The sequence below is a fragment of the Culex quinquefasciatus genome, chromosome 2, assembly GCF_015732765.1.
Source record: "Culex quinquefasciatus strain JHB chromosome 2, VPISU_Cqui_1.0_pri_paternal, whole genome shotgun sequence".
Lineage (NCBI taxonomy): Eukaryota > Metazoa > Arthropoda > Insecta > Diptera > Culicidae > Culex > Culex quinquefasciatus.
In genome coordinates, this window is record NC_051862.1 from 152512454 (window position 1) to 152535549 (window position 23096).

The following is a 23096-nucleotide window of genomic DNA, read 5'->3' on the forward strand; positions in this document are numbered from 1 at the left end:
TGTTTTTTTAAAGTTCAGAATATTTTCTAAAACTTATCTAAGAAACTTGTATTGGACCTCTGATTGCTGAAGTACAACAGGTACAAAAAGAAAAAAAAACATCTTAAGCCCTTTTGAAATGATAGTCTTAAATTAAAAATTCTGTTAATATTTTTATCGGTAAGATTTATTTAAAAAAAAAAAACAGAAAACTGATGAAGTCTGCAAGTAGAAGACCAGGGTGGCCCCCTCGGGAGAAAACAGGGAAAACTGGGGGAAAATGTTATGAATTGATTTAAAAATCATTAAACTTCACCTCACATCCGAACACTTTAAAAAAGTTATACTAACTTCTATTCGCCGGTTCTCGGGCATAACTCAACCAATCGGGACGCAATGTGATAATTTTTGTCGATTGCAATATCTTTTTACTTTTTAAAAACATTCAAATTTAAAGGTTTTTGCAAGGTTCTCAAAGTTTAATTTTCTCAACTAAATAATATATAAAAAATCAATGAGGCATGATAAATTGTTTTGAAGCGAAATTTGGATTCAAAACTTTTTTATAAAAAAAAAACACTTCTGGCGTTGCTTTTTAAAATTATTTTAAAAACACACAAAACTTTAACATTGTAAAAAATATATTTTGAATAGGTTTCAATTCGTTATTCTTCGAATTTAGAAATTTATGAAAAAAAAATATATTATTGCACCCAGATTTCTTTACTAATTTTGGAATTAATTTTAATGTTTTAAAAATAGTTGCAGCAATCTTTGTTTCAAGTATGATTAATTTCCTTTTTTATGTTTTTTTAAAAATGAAACTTTGTTCAGAAAAAATACAACATTTTTGACTGCTCACTTATTAATTAAAAATCTATTTTAATCAAGTTGCTCAAAATATAATAAAAAAACTACAATTTGAAGTAACAAAGCAAAATTGATTAAAATTTATATTCATTGCCTTTCTCAACATTTTAAGACAAGAATACAAGTTTTTCATATATTTCAATTCAATGATAAGAATTAAATTCAAATATAAAGGTTTTTGACTTTGAAACAAAAACATTTTAATCAAATACGAAAGCAAAATCCAAATAATTCGTTGACTTAGCAGTAATTTATCGCTTAAGCGAAAGAAACTTAATTTTCCTATTAAAAGATTTGATCTCAAATCTATTTTTAAAATTTGGATACTCAACTTATTTATTAAATTTTGCATGAACAGCCTCAAGGGCCAGTCAAAGAACTATTTTGAAAAGCCGTCGCAGGCCGGATGAAATGGCTTCACAGGCCGGATCCGGTCCGCTTGCCGGACGTTGGGCAGGCATGCCTTAGATCATTCACCTTCTCAAAAACCGTCCAACTCCAAGCGAAACTTACTTGAGGATACCGTGGAGATTTTCCCTTAAAACTCTGAAAAGTGGAACTTCAACACTTCCTGTCTTCCAAATCCCTTTCCTTGTCCCTGGTGCGCGATGAAGATGGGAGCGGCCGGCAATTAACGGCTGTCATGGTGGTGAAAATCTGGTTCAGGTGGAGTTGGTTATATTCCCAATAATCGATTTTCAGGCAACTTGGGCTAAGACAATCATCACATTAATGGCGAAATCCAGTCTGCAATCCGCTAAAATTACCGTCTCCTAGCGAAGTTTCACGCAAATTGAAGAGGGATCAAGGCAAGAACCTCACACTGCCTTCAACATTCTTTCAACAAAGCAAAACACCAGACATATTTCCTTGCCAAACAGCGATAAGTTTATTCGGTTGATATTTAATTCACATAAAAGATGTTTAAACTGGGTCTGTTCCCAAGAGTCTTTCATAATTATTCCACCAGCTTGCGGCTCAAAACGTTCAAAAATATACTTTCGTTTCTTTATCTTCTTACTAGCTCTGATTTATGATTGATTTTCAAAATCACGTCCTACAATTTCACTCCAATGATGATGTGTTGTCTAATCTTAACTCTCTTTCTTAATTCAATACTACACTCTGCTTGCTGCAAGCCCTAAACTATTAAGAAGTTTTTAAACAAATTTAGGAAGACTTGGGGTTTAAGGGGTTTCAAACAACGATCACTTTAAAATTACTTTGTAATTAAGGTGTAAGAAACTAACTTGTTTTTCTTTGCTTCAAGCTATATTTACAATTCTAACTAATAGTTAAAGAACAAATTGCGAGTTTTCCTTCAGCAAACTCTAATCGTATGTTTGAAAGTGAATAAAACGTTGACCTAAGCCGGACCGGAATTAGTGTGTCAGTGTGGGATTCCTTCGCTCTTCTTCCTCGACTAGCTCGTTCCAATCCCGCGTAAGCAGTCCATTTCCGTTCAGTTTCCCAGCGCTGGTCTCACTCACAGTTGTGCTATTCACATTTTCGTGTTTCTCTACTGAACTAGTTTGCTCTGCCTGCAGCAGCAGTTCATTTTCGTCGTTCTTGGCGGGAACATCAACGGAGGTCGTTTTCAACTGTGAAACGCTCCGTGCGGTTCCGTTCGCCTTTTCGTGGCCCAGAAAATTGCTCGAGGTGTCCGGAGACGTTGTTGAGCTGGGTTGGGGTAGGCGCTCCTCGCTGATGGATCCACCGTCTAGTCGGAGCACGTGGCTTCGGTTGAGATCGCCAAAGTTCATGATCACTTTTGCGTGGCCCTCGTTGACCAGCTCGACGGCGATGTTCACGTCGGAGTCGTCCGCCGAAGTGTCGTACAGTTCGACCCCGGGCACGGGGGATCCCTCGCGGCCTTCACGACACGGACCACCGCGGTGACCCTTGTTCTTGTAGGTTGCGATGCGGGACAGCAGCTTCTTCCATTGAGCAACTGGAGACATTAAATGGAATAAAATAATGATAACGATTCAGAACTTTAAGTAACTCACCATGTGTTAGCTCCTCAAATCTGGAAATCGCCGCCGGTTCCCAGTCTTCTTCTCCCGTGGTCGAGCTGACCGTTGCGTTGGGCTCGACATGTGCCAGGAAGCACTCGATCGCCTGGAACCGAAGCGCCAAAAAGTCCGGCCTCAGTTCGTACACCTCGGCAGGTTGAATGTACTGATTGTCGCCGTAGTCTACAAAGTACAGATCCAGAACGATCTCTCCGGACTTGTATTCGTTCGGCAGAATGGCCACCACTTCGGCCCGGTACCACTTTCCGTCGGCGTTGAACTCGGCGGCCACGATCTGGCCCAGGTATGGCTTGCGGATCTGGTGCAGGTCGCGGTTGTCCTGCTGGTTGTAATACTCGGTCATGGTTTCGACCAGGATGTCCAGCTCGGTTGATTGCGGTCCTACCAGTTGCAGGTAGAACCGACTCGGGGAGACTACGGCGGACACAAAGACCTCCAACTGTCCTGAAGAACTCAACGATTTGAGCTTTTCGGAGGTTGGAGGGAGAACCTCGCGGGGAACCGGCGTTGCCGTCATACTGCTCGGCGGAGTACGAATTCGTGGCTCGCGACGAATGTCTAGCTGCTCCTGGCTTCTCCTAAAGTCGGCATCGTCCTTTACCTTCTGCTCGATCAGCGACCTTGCGACGTTGATCTGATCCTGCGTGCCGGTGATCATGATACGCCGATTCTCTCCAAGAACACGCGACCCTTCAATCCAAACCTTGGCCATAGATTTGCGACAAATCTCCTGCAGAGCATCGCCACAACGACCTGCAAAAACACAAAAGTTTATAACTCCGAAATAACCATAAAACTCCGCAAAACCCACCCAAAATCTTCCCGCAAGCCGTCTGCGGCACCAGCATCTCCTCGGTCAACGTAATCTGCCGCGACGCCTCCTTCATGATCAGCTGCTCGGCCGCCTGAATGCCCGCCTCGGTGCCGTGAATCGTACACACCTGGTGCGACTCGTCCAGCTCGCGGAACTGAATCTCCGTCTTGGTACTGTCCTGGATGTGCCTCAGCGTGTACCCCTTGCGGCCCACCACCAGCGGAACGATCTTGTTCGACAGTGTCACCTCAACCGATTTGACCTCCTCCTGGCTGCTGATCATGCGGACCAGCCGGGCGATCTTGTTGGAAATGCCGGAGTCGGCTTCGTCAAAGGAGGTGGTGGCGGCATTGTCGGTGAAGGAGTCGCTCGAGTCGGCGAATTCGTCCTTTTTCTTCTTGAGGAAAGCGTACACGCACGCTCCGCCGACGCTTAGCAGGGACAGTCCCAGGATGATTGGGACCGTCGATTGGGATTTCATCATTGCGGAGAAGTGGGTGAGCTACGGGAGGTTACTGTAAAAAGTTTGAAAAGGAAATTTTAAATTTAAAGGCCACGTGGTTACTGCACGATCCCCTAAGTTTATGATGGTGCCAAATATTTTTTTCATGTTTCGATGGATCAACTATGGTCCCCTTGGAACGGGCTGTCAAGTAGAACCTTTTCTGTCAAGAAGGACAGCGAAGTTATTTTTTTTAAATAGAAAAAAAGTTGTAAACTAACAGGCTCTCGTCACAAATAAACAATCAATTACAATTACAATTTAAAAATCCATTTTAAATCCTTTACGGTCGTAAAAAAGTCATTATACCCAGAAAGATAAACGTCGTTGGATAAACCTTATCATTGTTAACAATAATATTTAACCCCTTCCCGCCCAGAGCAAAATCGAGATTTATTACGTTTATCACCATTTCTCGTAACTGGATCGACTGAATTGGATGAAATTTTAATGGTTATAAGTAAACATTCTATATAAACTAATGCAGGTTGAACCAGGCTGAAAAAAATGGTTGGTTGCAGAGAAATTTAGCTTTGAAGACAAAAATTTGTGGTGCTCTGGAGTAACCATGGGCGTTAGAGGGTTAAAACTTAAGCTTAGGGGAGAGTGGGGATACTTGATCCCCGGGGACACTTGATCCCAAGCCTGTATCTCGTCAGCATGTGGGTAAAACAATTAGCTTTGTTCTAGAAAGTTGTGCGAAATTAACTAAAACTCATTGAAGAAAACAAAGAAAAAAATTAAAAAAATGTTTAGATTGAGTTACACACATTTTTCTAAAACGAGCTGCAAAAAACTTCCAAGAGATCTTTTTTTCTTTGTTTTGATATGTATAGAAAACACTCAAAAATTATTCAAAAAAATATTTTTTATACATGAATTGTTTGATAAACTTATCAACTCCAAAACCCTTACGCATTTAATGTTAAATTTATCGTCATACTATTTTTACAATCAATTGTTTTATAAAGTGCGTTTAGGGAGACTTGATCCCTGCATTTTTACAGCCACTGGAATCAGCATCAAGATAAATTAATTGGGCTGGGTTTTCATACATAGTTTCCTTTAGTATAGTTGTACATAACTTACTGCAGTTTGAACCTTTTTTCAAAAGTTTTGTAAACAAAAATTTCCAGCTTTTGTAAACATGCTTAATTTTTATCTAACAAATAATATTTTAAGTTTTTAAATATTTTACATACTAAACTTGTTATATTTTGAGCACAAACGTACAGGTTTTATGTGAAATTGCTGTAACTTATAGAAAATTAAAAGTTTGGATGAATAAGAAACATTTTGCTTAAGATTTCTCCAAAATGTTGAAAGGGGGATCAAGTTACACCTAACATTTTTAAAATGCCGGTTTAAAATATTTTTTTAAAACGCTTGGAATGATTCGAAGAGTTTATCTGATGAAATACCCTTATTAACCAAACATAGATGAATGTTTAAGCTTTCAATTCATGCAAAAAGTTTATAGTTTTGTAAGAAATTGACAGAGTTATGTGCGATACAAAAAAAGGGGATCAAGTCTCCCCGCTCTCCCCTATTTTTAGAATTCAATTATTGGTTGCGAAATACAGAACCTTTATCCCTCTAATCCTTATTTTTTTATTTTTTTATGTTTCCCGTTTTCAGGAGGTAATTTTGCGCAACTCTTGTTTTAAGAAAAATTTTACTTCTCTTGGTTTATGTTTTTCTTGTTTCATTTTTAGTATTTTTATTTGCATTTAACTTGTTTAGCTTATGTTTGTTTCTGATAGTATTTGGCTGCTTCTACCACCTCCATTCTTCATTCTTTGCTTGTTTTTCAAGTAAGTTCTTGTTTACAATGCTTTTTACAGATCAAAAATTGGTTGAAAATGGTTTTTTGTCCGACTCTAGAGGCAGAGTTGAGTTGTATAGGGTTAAATTTGTGTAAATCTCGGATAAGTTTTCAAAAAGACGTAAGAGCCAATGGTAAACAAAGCCTTTTTTGCATCGGTATTCGACCTACTTGCGAAAAACCAATTTCAAAAATGCTTAAGATTGTTCATCTACACGTTTTTTAAGTGCTCCAAACTAAAAATAAATGAAATTTTGTTACAGTTTTGAGAAAATCGAATATTAGTGTCGGAGGTCACGGAGGCTCTTACGGCTTTTTGAAAACTCACCGAGAAACACGGTTTTCTCAGTGTCATAAAACCTCATATTTTCATGACAATATCTTGTAAAAATTTTTAATGAATGAATGTCATGAATTTTATATATTTTTTTTTCTGATTTCGAATTTTTTTGGTAAAATTGAAAAAAAAAGAAGCGAATGATGATGTTATTTCCCATTTATAATAAGCATTGCAATGCTTATTATTCTTCCATTTTCATCAAAAATGATTCTTTTTCTGATCTTATACGATTTTCAAAAAAGAACAGATAAAAAAACAAAAAGAAATCCATGAATTTGCAGATACTCTATAAACATTTGGTAGCACTGTGGCTGGTGAGCAAAAACAGGCTAAAGGCTTAAATTAAACTAAAGGTTTATACGGAAATCATACTTCGCAAACATATCATAAAAAATATGATTTTTGCATGTCGTTCATTGTTGTTTATAATAAATTTCATAAGGCTTTTCTTCCTTGTGGAAAACGTGATGAAATAGGATCAAATTAAAAACATTTAATTTTCCGCCGAATGAAAAAATATTTTTCATTGGTCTTTTAAAACATAAAACTTTACCGTAGATAACAAGTAAACTTGGCAATTTGTGAACATTAAAACGTTTATCAATTGGAAAAATGACATATACTCCGGGCTAGTATACCAGTGGGAAAATTTTAATACTTGATTTGATGATGAAACAGATGTTGTGATTGGATTCTGTATAGTTTAAGGCTTGCAAAACCAAGTTTTACAAACAATCAAAGTTTTATATCGTTGACTTTTGACGCAAGTGAAGTATAAACTGCAATAAACCGAAATATCGTGTTTTCAAGCACCTCAATCAGCAAAACCACCTTCGGAAGTGAAATATCTCCGGTGATCAGGAACCATTAAAAAAAAATCCTTTCAAATGCAACTGGGTAGATCTAAATTGGTAATTTTTTCGCAAAGATACAGCATTGAGCAATTCTCTACGAAATCGGCCGATTTCGAACATTTTTTTTATTTGGCTCAAACTTTGTGGGGGCCTTCCCTATGATCAAAGAAGCTATTTTGTGTCATTGGTTCACCCATACAAGTCTCCATACAATTTTGGCTGCTGTCCATACAAAAATGGTACGTAAATATTCAAACAGCTGTAACTTTTGAGTGAATTTTCTGATCAACTTGGTGTCTTCGGCAAAGTTGTAGGTATTGTTGAGGACTATAGAGAAAAAATTAGGTACACGGAAAAAAAATTGCTGATTTTTTAATCAACTTTTTTTTACAAAAACTCAATTTCCCAAAATTCGTATTTTTTTGATTTTCGAGATTTTTTGATATGTTTTAGGGGACAAAAACCCACAACTTTTGAGCCATAGAGAAACATGGTCAAAAAATCTGCCGCCGAGTTATAAACTTTTGAGAAAATAGTGATTTTTGGAAAAAAAATCAAAATTAATGCAAAAACAAATTTGATGTAATTTTTTAATGAGTGACCATTTCTGAAATATCCTTTTTTAAAGTTCAGAAAATTTGCTATGGAATTGTCTAAGAGACATTGAAGATTGGACCTCTGATTGCTGAGATACAGCTGCTTGAAAAAAAAACATGAAAATTGAAGTTTTCTAAGTCTCACCCAAACAACCCACCATTTTCTAATGTCGATATCTCCGCATCTAATGGTCCGATTTTCAATGTAAAAACATGAATCATTCGTAAAATTATCCGATCTTTTCGAAAAAAATATTTTGAAAAAAAAAATAAATCAAGCCTAGCTTTTTGAAATGGGCGTTATATTCAAAACATCAAATTTGTTTTTGCATAAAATTTCGATTTTTCCAGAAATCACTATTTTTTCAAAAATTCATAACTCGGTGGCAGATATTTTGATAGTGTTTTTCTATGGCTCAAAAATTGTGGGTTTTGTCCCTTAAAACATATAAAAAAATCTCGAAAATCAAGAAATACGTATTTTGGGAAATTGAGCCTTCGTAATAAAAAATTGAAAAAAAAACTGCAAATTTTATTTCCGTGTGCCTATTTTGTCTCAAGACCGAGCCACGTAGCCCAGTGGTAACGCTTCCGCCTCGTAAGCGGTAGATCGGGGTTCAAATCCCGGCTCGGACCAACACAACTGGTGATCTTTCCCTTCTGGATTCGATTGCTTAGTAAAGGGAAGGTAGTGTATCGTCACAAACTGGACCTTATCAAGACACCTTAGGAAGACGACCTATGGAATGTTAACATTAACCTTAACATGTTAACATTAAGTTGATTAATAAACTGTCACTGAATCCGCTTTGTAAATGCCGGCCCCGATACTCTTCACGGGTGTTCCCCTCAGGAACAGGGAAAGATTTACTTACTATTTTGTCTCAATAGAGTTATCTACGTGCGCGTGTATTGCGTGTACGTACACGAAAAAAGTGAGGTTAACTTTTGTACCAGCCAGCAAAACAAATGGTGTGCTAGTGTGTGTGAGATCGGGCTTAGATAGCTCTAAAGTCCTCAACAATACCTACAACTTTGCCGAAGACACCAAATCAAAACACTATCAAAACAAACGTTTGGTCGTCTGTGTGAACTCCGTGTAAAAGGGGTGCCAAACTAAAAAGTGACCCCGTTCGATTGATAAAAGTTGGTGTCAAACCATCGGGGTTTGAGTGTATTTACGTACCATTTTTGTATGGTCAGCAGCCAAAATTGTATGAAGACTTGTATGGGTGAACCAATGACACAAAATAGCTTTTTTGGCCATAGGAAAGGCCCCCACAAAGTTTGAGCCAAATAAAAAAATATAAAAAATAAAAATGGTCGAAATCGGCCGATTTCGTAGAGAGCTGCTCATCTAGGGAATGTATGGACAAAGTTTCATGCAAATACAAATACGAAGAAAAGTCGATTTGCAAAAAATATGAAAATTATTAAATTTTAACATAAACTTTTGACTATTTAAAAAAAAACCATTTTTTTTAAGCAATCAATATTTAAATAAAAATAATTTCTAGTAATATTTTTAATAAGCCGTTGCCAATTTTCAAAAGAGAAATGAAATAAATTTATTTTTTTTTATTTTCCATTTTTTTTATTTTTATCCATAATGATTCTCTTTCTGATCATATATAATTTTTGAAAAAGACGAAAGTAAAATCAATGAATTTGCAGATACTTGGTAAATATTTGGCAGTAGCACTGTACTGATGTTTTAAACACTCATAGATGTTCCTTACTACAGGCTGAAATTCGACTTAAATAAAAGTCAAATTTAACTTTGCAAACAAAGCATATTTAACCAGAATGATTTTAGACTTTTTCAAACAACAACAAAAAACTTTTCACCCAGCACTTCTCCGTTACGACTGATTTTGTAGCTCATGCCGTGCAATGTGTTTGTTTTCTTAATTTGGTAAAACTCTTATCATTTCGTTATCGCAGTCGCTAGTATGTAAAGTGATATAGTTTTGGTTGTATTTTAGGCCTAACGAGAACGTCTGGTCTTCCAGCAAGCATTCACGAGAAATAGTTTTAAAATCGATGGATGTAGAAATTCAGTGATTTGACACTTTTTGGTTCATTCCCCTGTGGTTTGATCAAGTCAACGAACAATTCAATTTACTTTGTTAATGTGAATAAAAGTATCGTTTTCGAAGAAAACTTTCTCAAGATCTTGAAGAAAATCACCAAGCTGCACTCACAAGTGCATAAACAAACTTCCATTAGCATTTATCTTAAAACGCGATCACCCAAACTGTCCCTCACTGACTGACGGCATCAACCGGTGTTTGCGCACAAATTGAGTTTTGAATATCTTCTATCCTAGTGTGGCGCGGTATGTGTGGGAACCTGAGCACAAACAGTTAAAGGCCAATATACCGATCTACACACCACGGCGATCTATGCGATAGTCGTGTATGCTCTAAAATTAGCTTCATGACATAAGATCAAACGCGCGTCGTCGTCGTCGTTGTGGACAAGACACGTTTGACCAAGCCTGTCCTGCTGAAAGATCAAGCGGAAAATGTCGAGCAACCCGATCCTCGCGCTGATCCGGAAGATTATGCAATTCTTTCAACACTACACTGTTGCTGATGAAGTCGAATGGTTGAAGATGACGCCCTCCGACGTGAACTTAACCTTGGTTGGTTTGTTTATTTTGAAACACTTGAACGTGTCGTTCTTCTCATTTTGACTGTATTACAGTTGTCGAATCTTGACCGATTTGAGTAATTTTTGAGCAATTTGAGGCCGAAAAATAAGCTTTGGATATTGGTCATACAGTAGAACCCTATTGGTTAGACAAGGATGTCAACTTTATAATACGCCAACCCCTTTCAAGATAAACGTACTCACACTTCGGAATCTTGGCTTTGACAGTATGCGTGAGCGCAGTATAAAAAGTGCCAGTTGATAGAAGGTATCAAACCAACGGAGCATTACTGTGCACTAAAATGCATTTTATTGATTTTCCCGGTTTTGCGTTGTTTTGCTTTTCCTCGAGCACGGTTTATCAAACCGGAACAATCAAAACAACTCTCCAGCAAAGAGTACAGCGTGTTCCGAGGGCTGCCCACTGATAAGAAAAATGATTTATTCTCGTTCTTTGCCGATTTCAATCAATTTACTAATTATAATTGGCGAATTATGCCGCTATCTAATCGTGTTCTGCGCTTTTCTTCTTCTGTCGTATAATCCGCAATTCACAAGCGCAATTCCTAAACGTGGTAGTTTCGACGATGACGACAACCTGCCTGACCCTGAACAGCGCAACGTTGTATTCCCCTCACTTCTTCAGTGTGCAGCTCTTCTTGGCTGAACATTCCTGAACAATTCCCAAACTCCACACTTTTTCCCACACTGATTCCGGGCATTCAACAGCACTAATCTGCTAATTGGATTGGATAATTACGTCGCTGAAAGGATATTTTTTTAGCAAGCTCACACACATTCACACTCACACGCTTTTTTCTGGCACTTTTTATTCCTTTTTTTCTCAGCCTCAAATCCGCGCGATCACATCGCGACGAACGAAACGCGAAAACCTCGTTCCTGGTGGCGGCGAGTTCCTTCACTGTCAGCTGCTCACATCGGTATGAGAACGACACGGGTTAGGTTAGGGTTAGCGCGAGTCGCACACAGTTTGAATGGTCAAACGGCGCGGCTGTATGCAGGCGAGCAGGCAAAACAGCACGAATACCTTCGCGCGATGTCTGGGTGTTACGGGATGTTGGGGATCTTAGAAATGGGCAGTGAGGATTATAAAAAAAATCTTGATATAAAATTAATTTGTTGATGGAGATGCACGGAAGTTGACTTGGCGTCAATCCTTATAAATTCTGGTACAACCGTAAATAGCTACGAAGTATATACAAAGCGGATTCGGATTGTATTCCAATTAAAAAGCACTCAACCGTCAAAACCAGTTGTCAAACTGATGTTGATGTTTCAACCCCATTGTTCGACAATTTCCGAGCACGTGGTTTTAAGCTTTTGACAGCTGTCAGTCGTTCCAACTCGCGAATTTGGATTCGCTCATTCGAATTAGCGAATCCGCTCTGTACCCAAAACCTCTTTTGCACATAACTAGAACCAGTGCTTGATCAAGGATCGATCACTGACAGGGATTGTTTGATATTTGACAGAGCTATTATCATTGACCTGATCGTTGACCGTTCACTGACAGCCGGGAAACACGACTGCACATTAAGGTTACAAGATTTTTTTCAAATCTCAAGAGATAGAGAAGTTTATGACAAAAAATGAGATTTTCATTCTTTCAAACTTGAGCAGTTATTTTGAATTTGATTGTTTATTTGTAAATTATTGAAGATAGTTTTATATTCTTTAAAAATAATTTATTGATATTTCTGTAATAAATTCATGATGAAATGAAATATTTTAAAAACTCTTGATAGTTTTTGATGTTGTATTTTTTTCTTCTCTTGCCAAATCCTTTGTTAAAATATCTAATTATATCAAAATGAACTGTAGTGTAAATTATTGTTGAACAGAACTCCAAAACTCGATTAGGTTATAAGAAATAAGAATGTGAGAATTGGTTATTTACTAATAAAATAAATTGAATTTAATTATTATCAGACTAAAAAATATTTAATCTTTTCCATGATTTTTTTATGTTGCCAGGACCTTTTGAAAAAAATAGTCTAATATGTTTGTGAGCTTTTCTTTTTTTACATGAGCATTTCTTAAAAATGTTTTAAAATAAGTCTGAATCAAAACAAATAAATAAATAAATAGATTTTTTTTTCGTTTAGAGTAAATCTCTCTACGGTTCCGCAATGTTTTGTGATTTTAAAATTATATTTGTTTTTATTTGGATGAACTTCGCCATGCATTCCCTATGTCAAAAGAAGTCATTTTGCTTCATTAGATTTTCCATGTAAGTCTCCATCCAATTTTGACTATAGATATAAAAATGGGTATGTAAATGTTTTAAATTCTGTATCTTGAGAAAAGATTTTCTTATCAACTTTGTGTCTTTGGCAAAGTTAAAGGTTATGTTTGATTAGGACTTTTCAGAAAAAGGTACACAAAAAAAAATCCATTTTCTATTCAGTTTTTATCACTTAAGGGTGCACCGCAACCAAGGAAGTTGTTGTCTTCTTATTCCAAAATTGTCAAACTTACGGACCCAATCCTGCAAGAATCTGATTGTAAAAATAGTCAAACTTTGTTGTAAATAACTATGAAGACAGTAATTTAGGGGATGAATAAAAAATTATATCGAAAGTTCCCGTAGTATTGAAGATATCTTCAAAAAAGTCTACTAAAATGTCTGTAACAGAAATCTGGGTATAAAAGCTATGGTTGATGTGTACCGTAAAAGTTTAAATAATACCATCTTTTGAGCCATAGTGGGTTATGGTCCAAAACCTCGTTTAGAGAATATGATTTTTTGAAAAAATGTGTTTTTTAGATATAAATAAAACTGGATTTAAAAATTATTCAAAATTATTATTTAAAGCCAAATAGAATTTTCAAACGAAAAGTACTTATCATTTTTTAATTAAATGTATCGTGTAAAAATAAGTCTTGAAAGAAAAGCACCTCTGCAAAAATAGGTGCTTGTAATCTTTCCATGCTACAAAGATGTGTATGGGAAAGAAAAAAAAAACACTATTTTTCAAAAAATCATATCCTTTAAAACATACAAAAAAGATCGAAAATAAAAAAAAAAGTATTCTAGAAAGAAATTTTCTGTGGACCTATTTTTTCTGAATAGACCTAATCATAACCAACAACTTTGCCGAAGACACCAAATTGATCAGCAATTCACAAAATAAAAAAATTCCGTGGACCTATTTTTTTCTGAAAAGACAAGAAAAATCCGTGGACCTATTTTTTCTGAAAAGATCTAATCATAACAATCATAACAAGTCTGTCGAAGACACCAAATTGATCAGCAATTCACTTCTCAAGATACAAGATTCAAGATATGTATGTAAAAACTATTGATGCAAAGTTACTTCTTTTGCATAGAAAAAGTTTCACCCAAAAAATATTACAAAAAGTAAATTTGCAAAATCGTAGAGAACCACTCTTTATTTTTAAAGTTTTTTCCAAAACATATTCAATTTAATCAATTTCCCCTTACTCCCCTAAACCAACCACCGACAATCTTTATCTCGGTACAAAAAAGAGGGAGACGAAAATCCCCCAAAACGAAACCAATACAAAGGGGGCTGCTGAACTCGTCGAGGTATTTGCCTTGGCGGCCTTTGCACCCCACACCAGTTCACACATCATCACAACGAACACCAGCGTCGATGGGGCGCCGCCGTCCTCGCGGACGGAACACAGACGCTGGTGGGCACGTGGTTGCGGTGCGTTGCGTTTGCGTATATGATTTGCTGTGTATTGGTACGAAACCTTCTCTGACATTTGTTTTTGAATGAAACGGTTCTGTTATGAATGAGTCCGATGCCGACCAGCCCTGCTGAGTTAGGGGTTGGGACGGAAATGACGTGAGGGCAGGGCCGTAGCCAGGATTTTTGTTCGGGGGGGGCTTGGGTGCAAAAATTCAAGGAGTATAAAAATCAGCAAATCATTTATATCATCACTTGGTTTGTGGTATAATTATTGAGATGAATTGTAAAATTGTAATGTAATGTATGCAAAAAAGTTTTCAAAGATTTTCATATAAAGTTTTCAATGTCTTTATTGAAGAAACTCCTTCGTCATTTTTGTTTCTTTATTTTAACAGCTAGTTTGTATTAAAGAAGTAGAGCAAGTGTTTTTTTTTACATTTTCTTGAATTGTTTAATTGTAATCCAATTTCGTGATAAACGTCGCTAAATTTAAAATATTTTTAACCTGAATCAAATTTTTGAAAGCAAAATTTTTTTTTTAAAGAAATATCGATTTATCTAACTATAAGTATTATGTTTTCTCTATTTTATACTGAGAGAAAAACCCACGAACAAACTGGTAAATTTGACCTATCAAATTTTAAACCGTCTGGATTTACATTTTCAGCTGTGTGATAATTGTGATGGTTTATCTGACATTTTTAATTTTTTCTAGCACAACATAAAACTCATAACTGGAATATTTGTTTTTCTTAAAATTTTATAAACAAACTTAAACAATGTTTTATTTTAATTGTTCTAAGCTATTGAAGCCATTTCATATTTTGCGAAGCTCCGGCTCTCAAAAATAAATAATTTTAATGAAATACAAAAAAATATAATCGTTGAAATTTCAGCTTCTGAAGTGTCTCCATAGTAATTGGACGACCCTATAGGCCTATAATAGATATCTGTTAATAAATAGATTTGAAGAAAAAAAAATCAGTGCCTGTGTTTAATTTTAATGTCTTCAAAAATTTAGATAAAATGTATTAAATTAAATTTAAACGCCAAAATATTCACTGGAAGAGTTGTTATTAATGCATATGTAACCATTTTTAAATGCATATGTAACCGTTAAAATTTTCCTCGATTGCATCAAACATTAAAACGATTCATGTTTAACTTTAATATTCCGACAAAACGCCATTTTCAAATTTATTACTCATTGTACTCTGAAAAATTGGTCCAGAATTTGAGCAAAAATAACATTTGAAAACATGACAAACAAATTTAATCAGATCTTAATTCTAAAGATAATTTTTTAATAAAATTTCAATCTATCGTTGCAGTGCTGCTTATCTTCGAAGTTAAAAAAAATAAATATTAAATTAAAATAAAATTTTCTGATCGAACAAACGGTTCAATTTAAACCAAAGAGTATCAAAAAGACATTATTAAAGATATCCAGATTCAAAATATTTAAAAGTCTATGAATTCATAGAAATCATTCATTTTTTATCGATAAAAAAATAAATCCACAGTAAGCTTTAAAGTGCATATTTCGTTAAAACACAAAAATTAACATCATCCAATTTATTGAAAATAGTGTACAAGTATTTCAATGAAAATGATATAACAGCAACATCAAGCAAAACTTGTATTGTTCTTATCGTGTAAAGACTCAGAACCATTTGAGATTGATCTATTAGTTCCTGAGACACATCTTCTTGAAATAAAATAAAATGTACGATAAAAATTGTAAATGCGAACACGATTAACAAATTAAAATCTTCAATTCACTTATTTATTTATTTTGAAATAACTGTCAAAACTATATTAATTTTTAAAATAAGTTTTGATAACCAATATGATTTTACAAGATAAAGGGGAAAAATAATGTAAATTGGCTGTGGTGGTTCTAGAAAAGACTCTCTGAATATTTCTAAGCAAAACAAAAAAACACACAAATGAAATCCTTTTTTTGTATTTCTGGGATCTAATCATGTTGAATAATTTAGGATTGTAACCATTTATTAAAATCGATGTTTGTTCAAGCAATATCTTGACTCTGGGAACAAAATCCTGCACATTTTATGGTTTAGAAATTTTATATTTACGAAACCTTGCTAAATTAAAAATAAAGAAAACTTTATGTAAGAATTCATAAATCGATTAGTTTTATCCTGTATATCTAATCTTAGTCTGCACTAGAATTCAAACATACCAATATTCGAAGCATCAAAAAATTAAGATTATTAAAACATAATTTATTGAAATGATTGAAAATTATTTTTTGAATATCTTTATTTAAAAATGATAAAAAATGTGTTTTTTATAATTTATGGATTTTTTGAGTTGTGATTATTTTCTAATTTTTTAAGTTTTTGATTTTTTTATTTTTGGAATTTATGATTTTTTTGAAATTATCATGTGCAATTATTATTATCTTAAGTTTTTGTTTTAAAAGTAAAGAATACTTTATGTAAGAATTCTCAAATCAATTAGATTTTTTCTGTAAATCAAATCTTAGTCTGAATTTTGCTACAAGAACTATATTTTACATTCAAACGAAATTTTTAAAAAATGTCCTGTAGTACGGAGACTCTTAAAACTCCATACAAAAAAAATCTCAAGAAACGGTCAAGAAAAGGTTTACAAAAAGACTTCTCTTAAGCGGTACGCAGCTGAAAAGGAACAGAAACAAAAAGCTTCGTTTGATATTTCTTCGGGTGCAATATGTGTTGATGAGATTTTGATTTGTTTATTTGAATGCGACTGAAAATAACGTTTGAAAATAATGTATTCGCTTAAATAATATTGAAAAATTGCCTCATGAAGCTGACTGTCAAAACGCTGAATCTTAAAATGCTGAAATAAGGGAAAAGAAATTACAATAATCACTTAATTTTCTGGTAAAAATAAATAAATTTAGGAATACTAGAATTCAAACATAAAAATATTTAAAGCATCCAAAAATTAAGATTGAGAAAACATAATTTATTGGATTTTGAATAACTTAATTTTAAAATGATATTTTTTTTTAATTTAGGATTTCTTAAGTATTAATTATTTTATTAATTTTTCAGTTTTAGATTTTTTTACTTTTGGAATTTCTGATTTTTTGATATTATTCTGTTGAATTGTTATCTTATTTTTTTTTTGTTTTTATTATTTTTTTTTTGATTTCTAGCATTTCTTTGTCTTATACCAAAAAATTTGAAATAAAAAATTAAGAAAATTTAGAAATTTTAAAGTGTTATATTTTTAAATCTTTAATTAGCCGTTGCGAATATTATTCTGAAGTTTATGTCACTAAACTCTGACCAAAGTCGAGAGGGTTAAACATCAAAACTATAAGCTATGGTTTTATTATTTTAAAAGTGTTTCAAACACACTTTAAATCAGTACAGTTGTTTTGCATCATTAGTTTTCAAAATATCTAGCTGATGGCGAAATCCTTTTTTCGTGAAAAAAAAACTTTCCGCGGTTCCGCGACATGTTACAAAAATTCTAAATATTTTTAAACGAGCCCAAACATGTCGTATATGATTATCAAAGCAGGAAAAACACTTCAAATTAGTTTTCCGAACTGACCTGGTAGCTGGTCCTAAAAAGACTTAATCGAAATAAGTTATTTCCATTAAAATTGTGAAGCTATTTTTTTAAATATTGTATTTGCTCTCTGTTTTTTGGTCCATTTTGAAAAGGTGGCAACATAAACTTTGGAAAATATTTACAATTGATATTCAGAAATAAGAAATTAAAAAAAATAATAAAGAAATTTTAAAATGTTCAAAATGCAAATTCTAATCAGAAAAATAAAAAAATAGAAATTAAATAGTTTAAAAATTAATTATTGATCAGAAATTATACAATTTGAAAATGATGTTTAATTAATTTAATTTAAGAGTTTTTGAATCCAAGCTAAAAATTTTTTAACGTTTTAATATTTTTACAATAAACTTCAAAATTTCAATGAAAATTCAAGTGCAACCAGCTGAAATCAAATTAAAATACATTCTGCTGCGTTTAAAAACATTTTTAGCATTTTTGGGTTTATTAAAAAATCTTAAGATTTTTTGAAAATTTTCGAAACAAAATCTTTTTTTCGATACAATTTTTGTTTTTGTCAGATCTTCAAAAATCAAACCATCCACATTAACGACCCCCGGGTCTTTTGTGGTCTCTATTGCAAGTTTCTGCTCGAACCTAGGAGTCCGAAGGCTTGAATGAGGAGAGCACCCAAACCTCTTTATACTCCAAGGAACCTTCCACCCCAGTGTTTGGACTGACGACCTTCGGATTGCGAGTCCAACCGCCGCCAGCGATTCCACCGGAGTAGGTTTGGTTTGGTGTGTTGTTTGTTCTTATGGTATGGAGACGACTCCTACACCTGGAATGACTTAACGGCTCAACAACCAAGGCCGGGACCGACATTTTACTTCCTCATCCGATGGAAGGTTGGAGCAGATGGGAATCAAACCCAGAATCATCCGCTTCCAAAGCGGACAGCGTAACCATTCGGCCACGCACTGCCACTCAGATCTTGGATTTTTTGAAAACTAATGATTGCAAAACAACTGAACTAGTGTAAAATGCATTTTAAAACACTTTTTTCATTTAAATGTGAAGACTATGGCTTGTTATTTAAATTTTTATAATTTTTTATTTTTTTGCCCCCACTTTGACCTCGGCCAGGGCCGAAGAACAAAAACTTTTTTAAATATTTGCATCGGCCTTATTGGACCTTTAAAAAAAACACCAGAAATATTTCTTGACCTCCATTTTCGCCGCCACATTGAATCCAAAAATTCTAAATTATTTTATGGTTCTTCAGGGGTCATACTTAAGCTCTACAATCAAAAATAAGACAACAAGATCTAAGGATTTTTGCTGTCCCTATTCAAACTGTAGTCCCGATTCGCCCCAGATGACGGTAATTATTTCTATGTAGCCCCTTAGAGAAGTCCGCTCGGAAATTGCTATTTTCGAAGGTTAATAACTTTTTAGCAAAAAACCCACAAAAATAAGGTGTCTTCGGGAAAGTTTTTCCAAATTTAAAGAAGATATTAGTTCTGAAAATTGGTAAGAACTGGATAGTTTTCGCGCCTTCCATTGGTCAAAAACTGAAACAGTTGCTTTTCTCCATACAATTTGACGATTTTGCCCAAACTTGGTGATCAGTGGTCAGAAAAAGCTCAAATTTTGGAACTTAGGCTAGTGATGCGTAAATCTTTGATTTCAGGGGATAGCCCCAAGTAAGCCCAGATTTGGACTATCCTAACCAATGTAATGCTAAAACTACAAGATAAATGAGATGTTACTGAATGGAACAATGTTCAAATCTGCAGCTCAATTTTTAAATATTGGATCCATAATCTACAAAAATTGAGCCCGGCAATGGACAGGCAAATTACTTAGTTTGATCAATCAATTCTTGATTCTCTATCTTACAAATTATTTCTGGGAAGAGAACACACAATCATTGATTTGATTTTTGATCAATGATTTTTTAAGGCAGTACAATTTAAAAAAAATTGGAAAAATTTCGGGGGGGGGCTGCAGCCCGGTAGCCCCCCCCCTGGCTACGGGCCTGCGTGAGGGTTAATTTAGACTGAATCGTTCTGACTGGTTAAGAACTTGTTCAAAAGTCTCAGATAGTCACTTCCGGATGCGACACTACTTCACGACGGTATCGAAGACCATCCCCTTTGGGGAGCCGGGCACAACCCCCACGCGTCCCTCTGGTGGCGAGCACCGGAAGGTGGTTTCGCGCGCAGGCGAATCGAGCGCTTTTCCACCCGTGGGTTTTCCACCCCCAATCCGAAGCAGGGAAAATACGTCAAATCCATTGCTGGTGCTGCTGTTTTCCTTGGCAGTGACCTCCTCTCACGCGAAATTTAGTTGTCTCCGATTGTCTCGAAAATGTTGCTCAAGGATATCGCCCGCTTCTCGCTGCAACATCGCACACTTTACTGTTATTTAATTTTAAGCATCTGGATCTTTTTGCTGATTGCGGGTAGGTTCTTCGAGCTTCCTTTAGAAAGTTGGGTTGCGAAAGAGTTTCATCGATTTTCTGTCACCTTGCAGGGATGTACAAATACATTGGGTCAATCGAAGCCAGCAATAGTGTGTTGAGTTCGAAGACTTTTCTGTTCAAAAAGCAGCAACTGCTGTTGGAGGAGCAAGATCGGATTCGGGCCAAAAAGATCAACGATGAGGATTGTAACCATCCGCCGCAGATCGGGCTTGGAGAGGAAGGTGGTACACTGGAGGGGTGGTCCTTGCAGGGGGTGTTACTCTTGATACGTCACGGTGACCGTGGGCCGATGACCCACGTGCGTGGTATCGATTCGGTAGATTGTGGCTTTGAGGGTGATTCAGTGCTGACCAGGTACAACCACTACTTGACCAATAGTAGTTCTAGCACTACGGCCGGTCACTGGATGAAGACTGGTCCATTCCATGGCTTCCCACTGCTTCCGTCCAGCCCTAGAGCGTGCTTGCTGGGGCAGCTAACGCAGAAAGGGGTCGCCCAGTTGCTCAGGGTTGGTGACGTGATTCGGCAAGCTTACGCCCACGCGTTGGCCCTGTACACGAGACCACCTGCGCACACCAGCACTAGCAGCAGAACCACACCTTACAACGCTTCCGATACGACCAACATACCGGCCATGTACAACACGGACGATATCGTAATCTACTCCACACGGTACCGCCGGACGTTCCAGTCGGCTATGGCGCTCATGTTCAGTCTGGTTCCCCCGGAAAAGTGGCAATACCTTCAAATCCAGGAAAGTCACAGCTTGTCATTCTGCTTCGCAGACTGCGCCTGTCCCCAAGCAGATAACTTGAAGAAACAACTCGACAAAGACGGCAAACAGGTTCTCGGAGCGCACCCTGCCATCGGAGCCATCGTCCAGTGGATGGGAGCCACCATCCTCCAAAATCAACCCACAGTCGGACAATCCAACCCTCTCGAAGTTCGCGACGCAATTCTATCACACATTTGCCACGATGCACCACTCCCTTGTCGTAAGATCTCCCTCAACCCCCAGGAACCCCGTCTAACCAGCAGTAGCACCCAAGACCCGCAGGACGTGATCAACATCGATCAGGACGACATCACGTTCAACCAAGCGCCCCCAAACACCGAAGAACCGGACGACGTCGACCCTACCGGAGACCAGGAACCGGACATCGAGGGTTGCGTCGAAAAGAGCCACGTGGCCGCCCTCATGTCCTACACCCAGTGGGCCGGCCTCAAAGAGTGGAAGAGCCTCAAAATGCGCCAGCAGGGCCTACTCCGTGCGTACGGCTTCCTGCGCAACATAGTAGGCTACATGCTCAAGATGATCTCCGGCGACAAGGTCAAGTTCGTGCTCTACTCCGGCCACGACAAAACCATGGAATACCTGATGGCCGCCCTCGCCCTGTCCTCCGAAACCCCGTTCATCCCGTACGCTTCCCGGCTCGCATTCGAAGTGTACAAGAGTGACAAGGACACCCAGTTCTACTTCCGCCTGCTGTACAACGGACAGGACGTCACCAACACGATCGCGCTGTGCGAGGGCGGCAAGAGTCTCAGCGTGCCACGTGGCATCCGCGGGGACCGCGCAAACCTCTGTCCGATCGAGAACATCATCCGCTTTCTCCACGACGATTACTTTCTTCCGCTGAACGCTACTAACTTTAAGGACGCTTGTTTGGCACAAAGAGACGGTTACTTTTAAGTTGTTGACGTGTTGTTACAAGAAAATTATTGTTCCAGTTTTAGGTTTGATCTGTGATACAAAAGAAACGTGTTTAGTATTAAATGTAAACAATCAGTTTAGTTGAACGAGATGCAAAAGACGAACGGAGAACGAAGTCGCGTTTGACCTACATGAAAACATATCATTTTGCAAGTGAATTAAGATTTAGGGAATATCAAAGTAAATATATTTACATATGTCATAAGGTAGCAAGTGGGTGAATGGGATTTGTTAGTGTAATTTATATTTCAGGTCGCTAATAAAAAATGCAATTGAATGGCATTCAAGTGTTGTTTAATTGATGAAAGAAAATTTCTTTTAAAAAATTTCAACGGGACAATAAATATGTACTCTTTACAATTTTCAACAACGTTACAGTTAGTTGTCTTTATTAACGAGCCTTTCAGTCATATACGCTGGTTCGGCTTGGCTTCAAACAAAGTGTATTGTTTGCAGTTTTTAATTGGCTTAGATTTTGTAAGTACTTTTTCTATTACCGAAGATGGCTTTTGCATCATTTGGTCGTTTAAAGAAATTGCATTCGTTTTCTCTACGATCTATTCTATCTACTATTTGTGCCATTGGTCCCAAAGACTCCACACAACTTAGACAGCTGTTCACACAGAAAAGGTATGTAAATATTCGAAAATCTGTATCTTTTGGAGGAATTTTATGATTGATTTGGTATCTTCGGTAAAGTTGTAGATGAAACGAAACGAAACTATTGGCACTACGCCCCCCGGGGCATGGCCTTCCTCTAACGTGGGATTTCTGCTCCAGCGCCTCTGACGAGACAGGAGAAAACCGGGACCGACGTTTTACTTCACCATCCGATAGAAGCTCAGTGGATAAGGCGGGAATCGAACCCGCGTCTCATAGCATCATCGGGATCGGCAGCCGAAGCCGCTACCCCTGCGCCACGAGACCCACACGTTGTAGATATTGGTGATAAATTTAAAAAATGGTATACGGTAAAAGAAATTTGCGATTTTTAAATTAACTTTTTTAACGACACTATAATTTTATAAAATCCTTTTTTATATGTTCTAAGGGGGAAAAACCGCTATTTTTGAGCCATAAATAAAAAACGCTGGGTTATGGTTTCCTGAGTGTCAACAAAAGTGCGTCAAATATTCAAAGCCAAAAAATGAAACATTACTGAAATTTTCTGAACATTTGATTAAACAAACAAACACAGTTCTAATTGAA

General features: G+C 36.4%; 2 protein-coding genes across 3 annotated transcripts; one reads left to right on the forward strand and one right to left on the reverse strand.

The window, feature by feature from the left end:
* Positions 1 to 1714: 1714 nt before the first annotated feature.
* On the reverse strand, positions 1715 to 11433 carry LOC6046042 (tudor and KH domain-containing protein homolog). 2 transcript variants are annotated; one of them, XM_038255374.1, is made up of 4 exons: positions 11281 to 11433; positions 3697 to 4214; positions 2859 to 3638; positions 1715 to 2800 (listed from the first exon to the last, which is right to left on the reverse strand). In XM_038255374.1, exons 2-4 carry the CDS (start codon positions 4181 to 4183, stop codon positions 2232 to 2234), a joined length of 1836 nt encoding a protein of 611 aa, XP_038111302.1. In that variant the 5' UTR covers positions 4184 to 4214; positions 11281 to 11433; the 3' UTR covers positions 1715 to 2231. The 2 variants fall into 2 exon arrangements, with proteins under 2 accessions (XP_038111302.1, XP_038111303.1); XM_038255375.1 differs by lacking the exon at positions 11281 to 11433 and adding an exon at positions 10676 to 11044.
* Positions 11434 to 19926: 8493 nt separating this feature from the next.
* Positions 19927 to 22169, forward strand: LOC6046041 (2-phosphoxylose phosphatase 1). Its single transcript, XM_001863264.2, has 2 exons — positions 19927 to 20152; positions 20224 to 22169. The coding sequence occupies exons 1-2, from the start codon at positions 20059 to 20061 to the stop codon at positions 21864 to 21866; spliced, it is 1737 nt and encodes a 578-aa protein (XP_001863299.2). The 5' UTR covers positions 19927 to 20058; the 3' UTR covers positions 21867 to 22169.
* The last annotated feature ends 927 nt before the right edge of the window (positions 22170 to 23096 follow it).

Bases quoted from the DNA above. Each gene is read 5' to 3' on its own strand.
- LOC6046042 (XM_038255374.1), bottom strand. From the start codon at position 4,183: ATGATGAAATCCCAATCGACGGTCCCAATCATCCTGGGACTGTCCCTG. The intron at 3,639-3,696 runs GTGGGTTTTGCG...GTGTTTTTGCAG, and splicing joins GGCTTGCGGGAAGATTTTGG to GTCGTTGTGGCGATGCTCTG. The intron at 2,801-2,858 runs GTGAGTTACTTA...TAATGTCTCCAG, and splicing joins ATTTGAGGAGCTAACACATG to TTGCTCAATGGAAGAAGCTG.
- LOC6046041 (XM_001863264.2), top strand. From the start codon at position 20,059: ATGTTGCTCAAGGATATCGCCCGCTTCTCGCTGCAACATCGCACACTT. The intron at 20,153-20,223 runs GTAGGTTCTTCG...GTCACCTTGCAG, and splicing joins GATCTTTTTGCTGATTGCGG to GGATGTACAAATACATTGGG.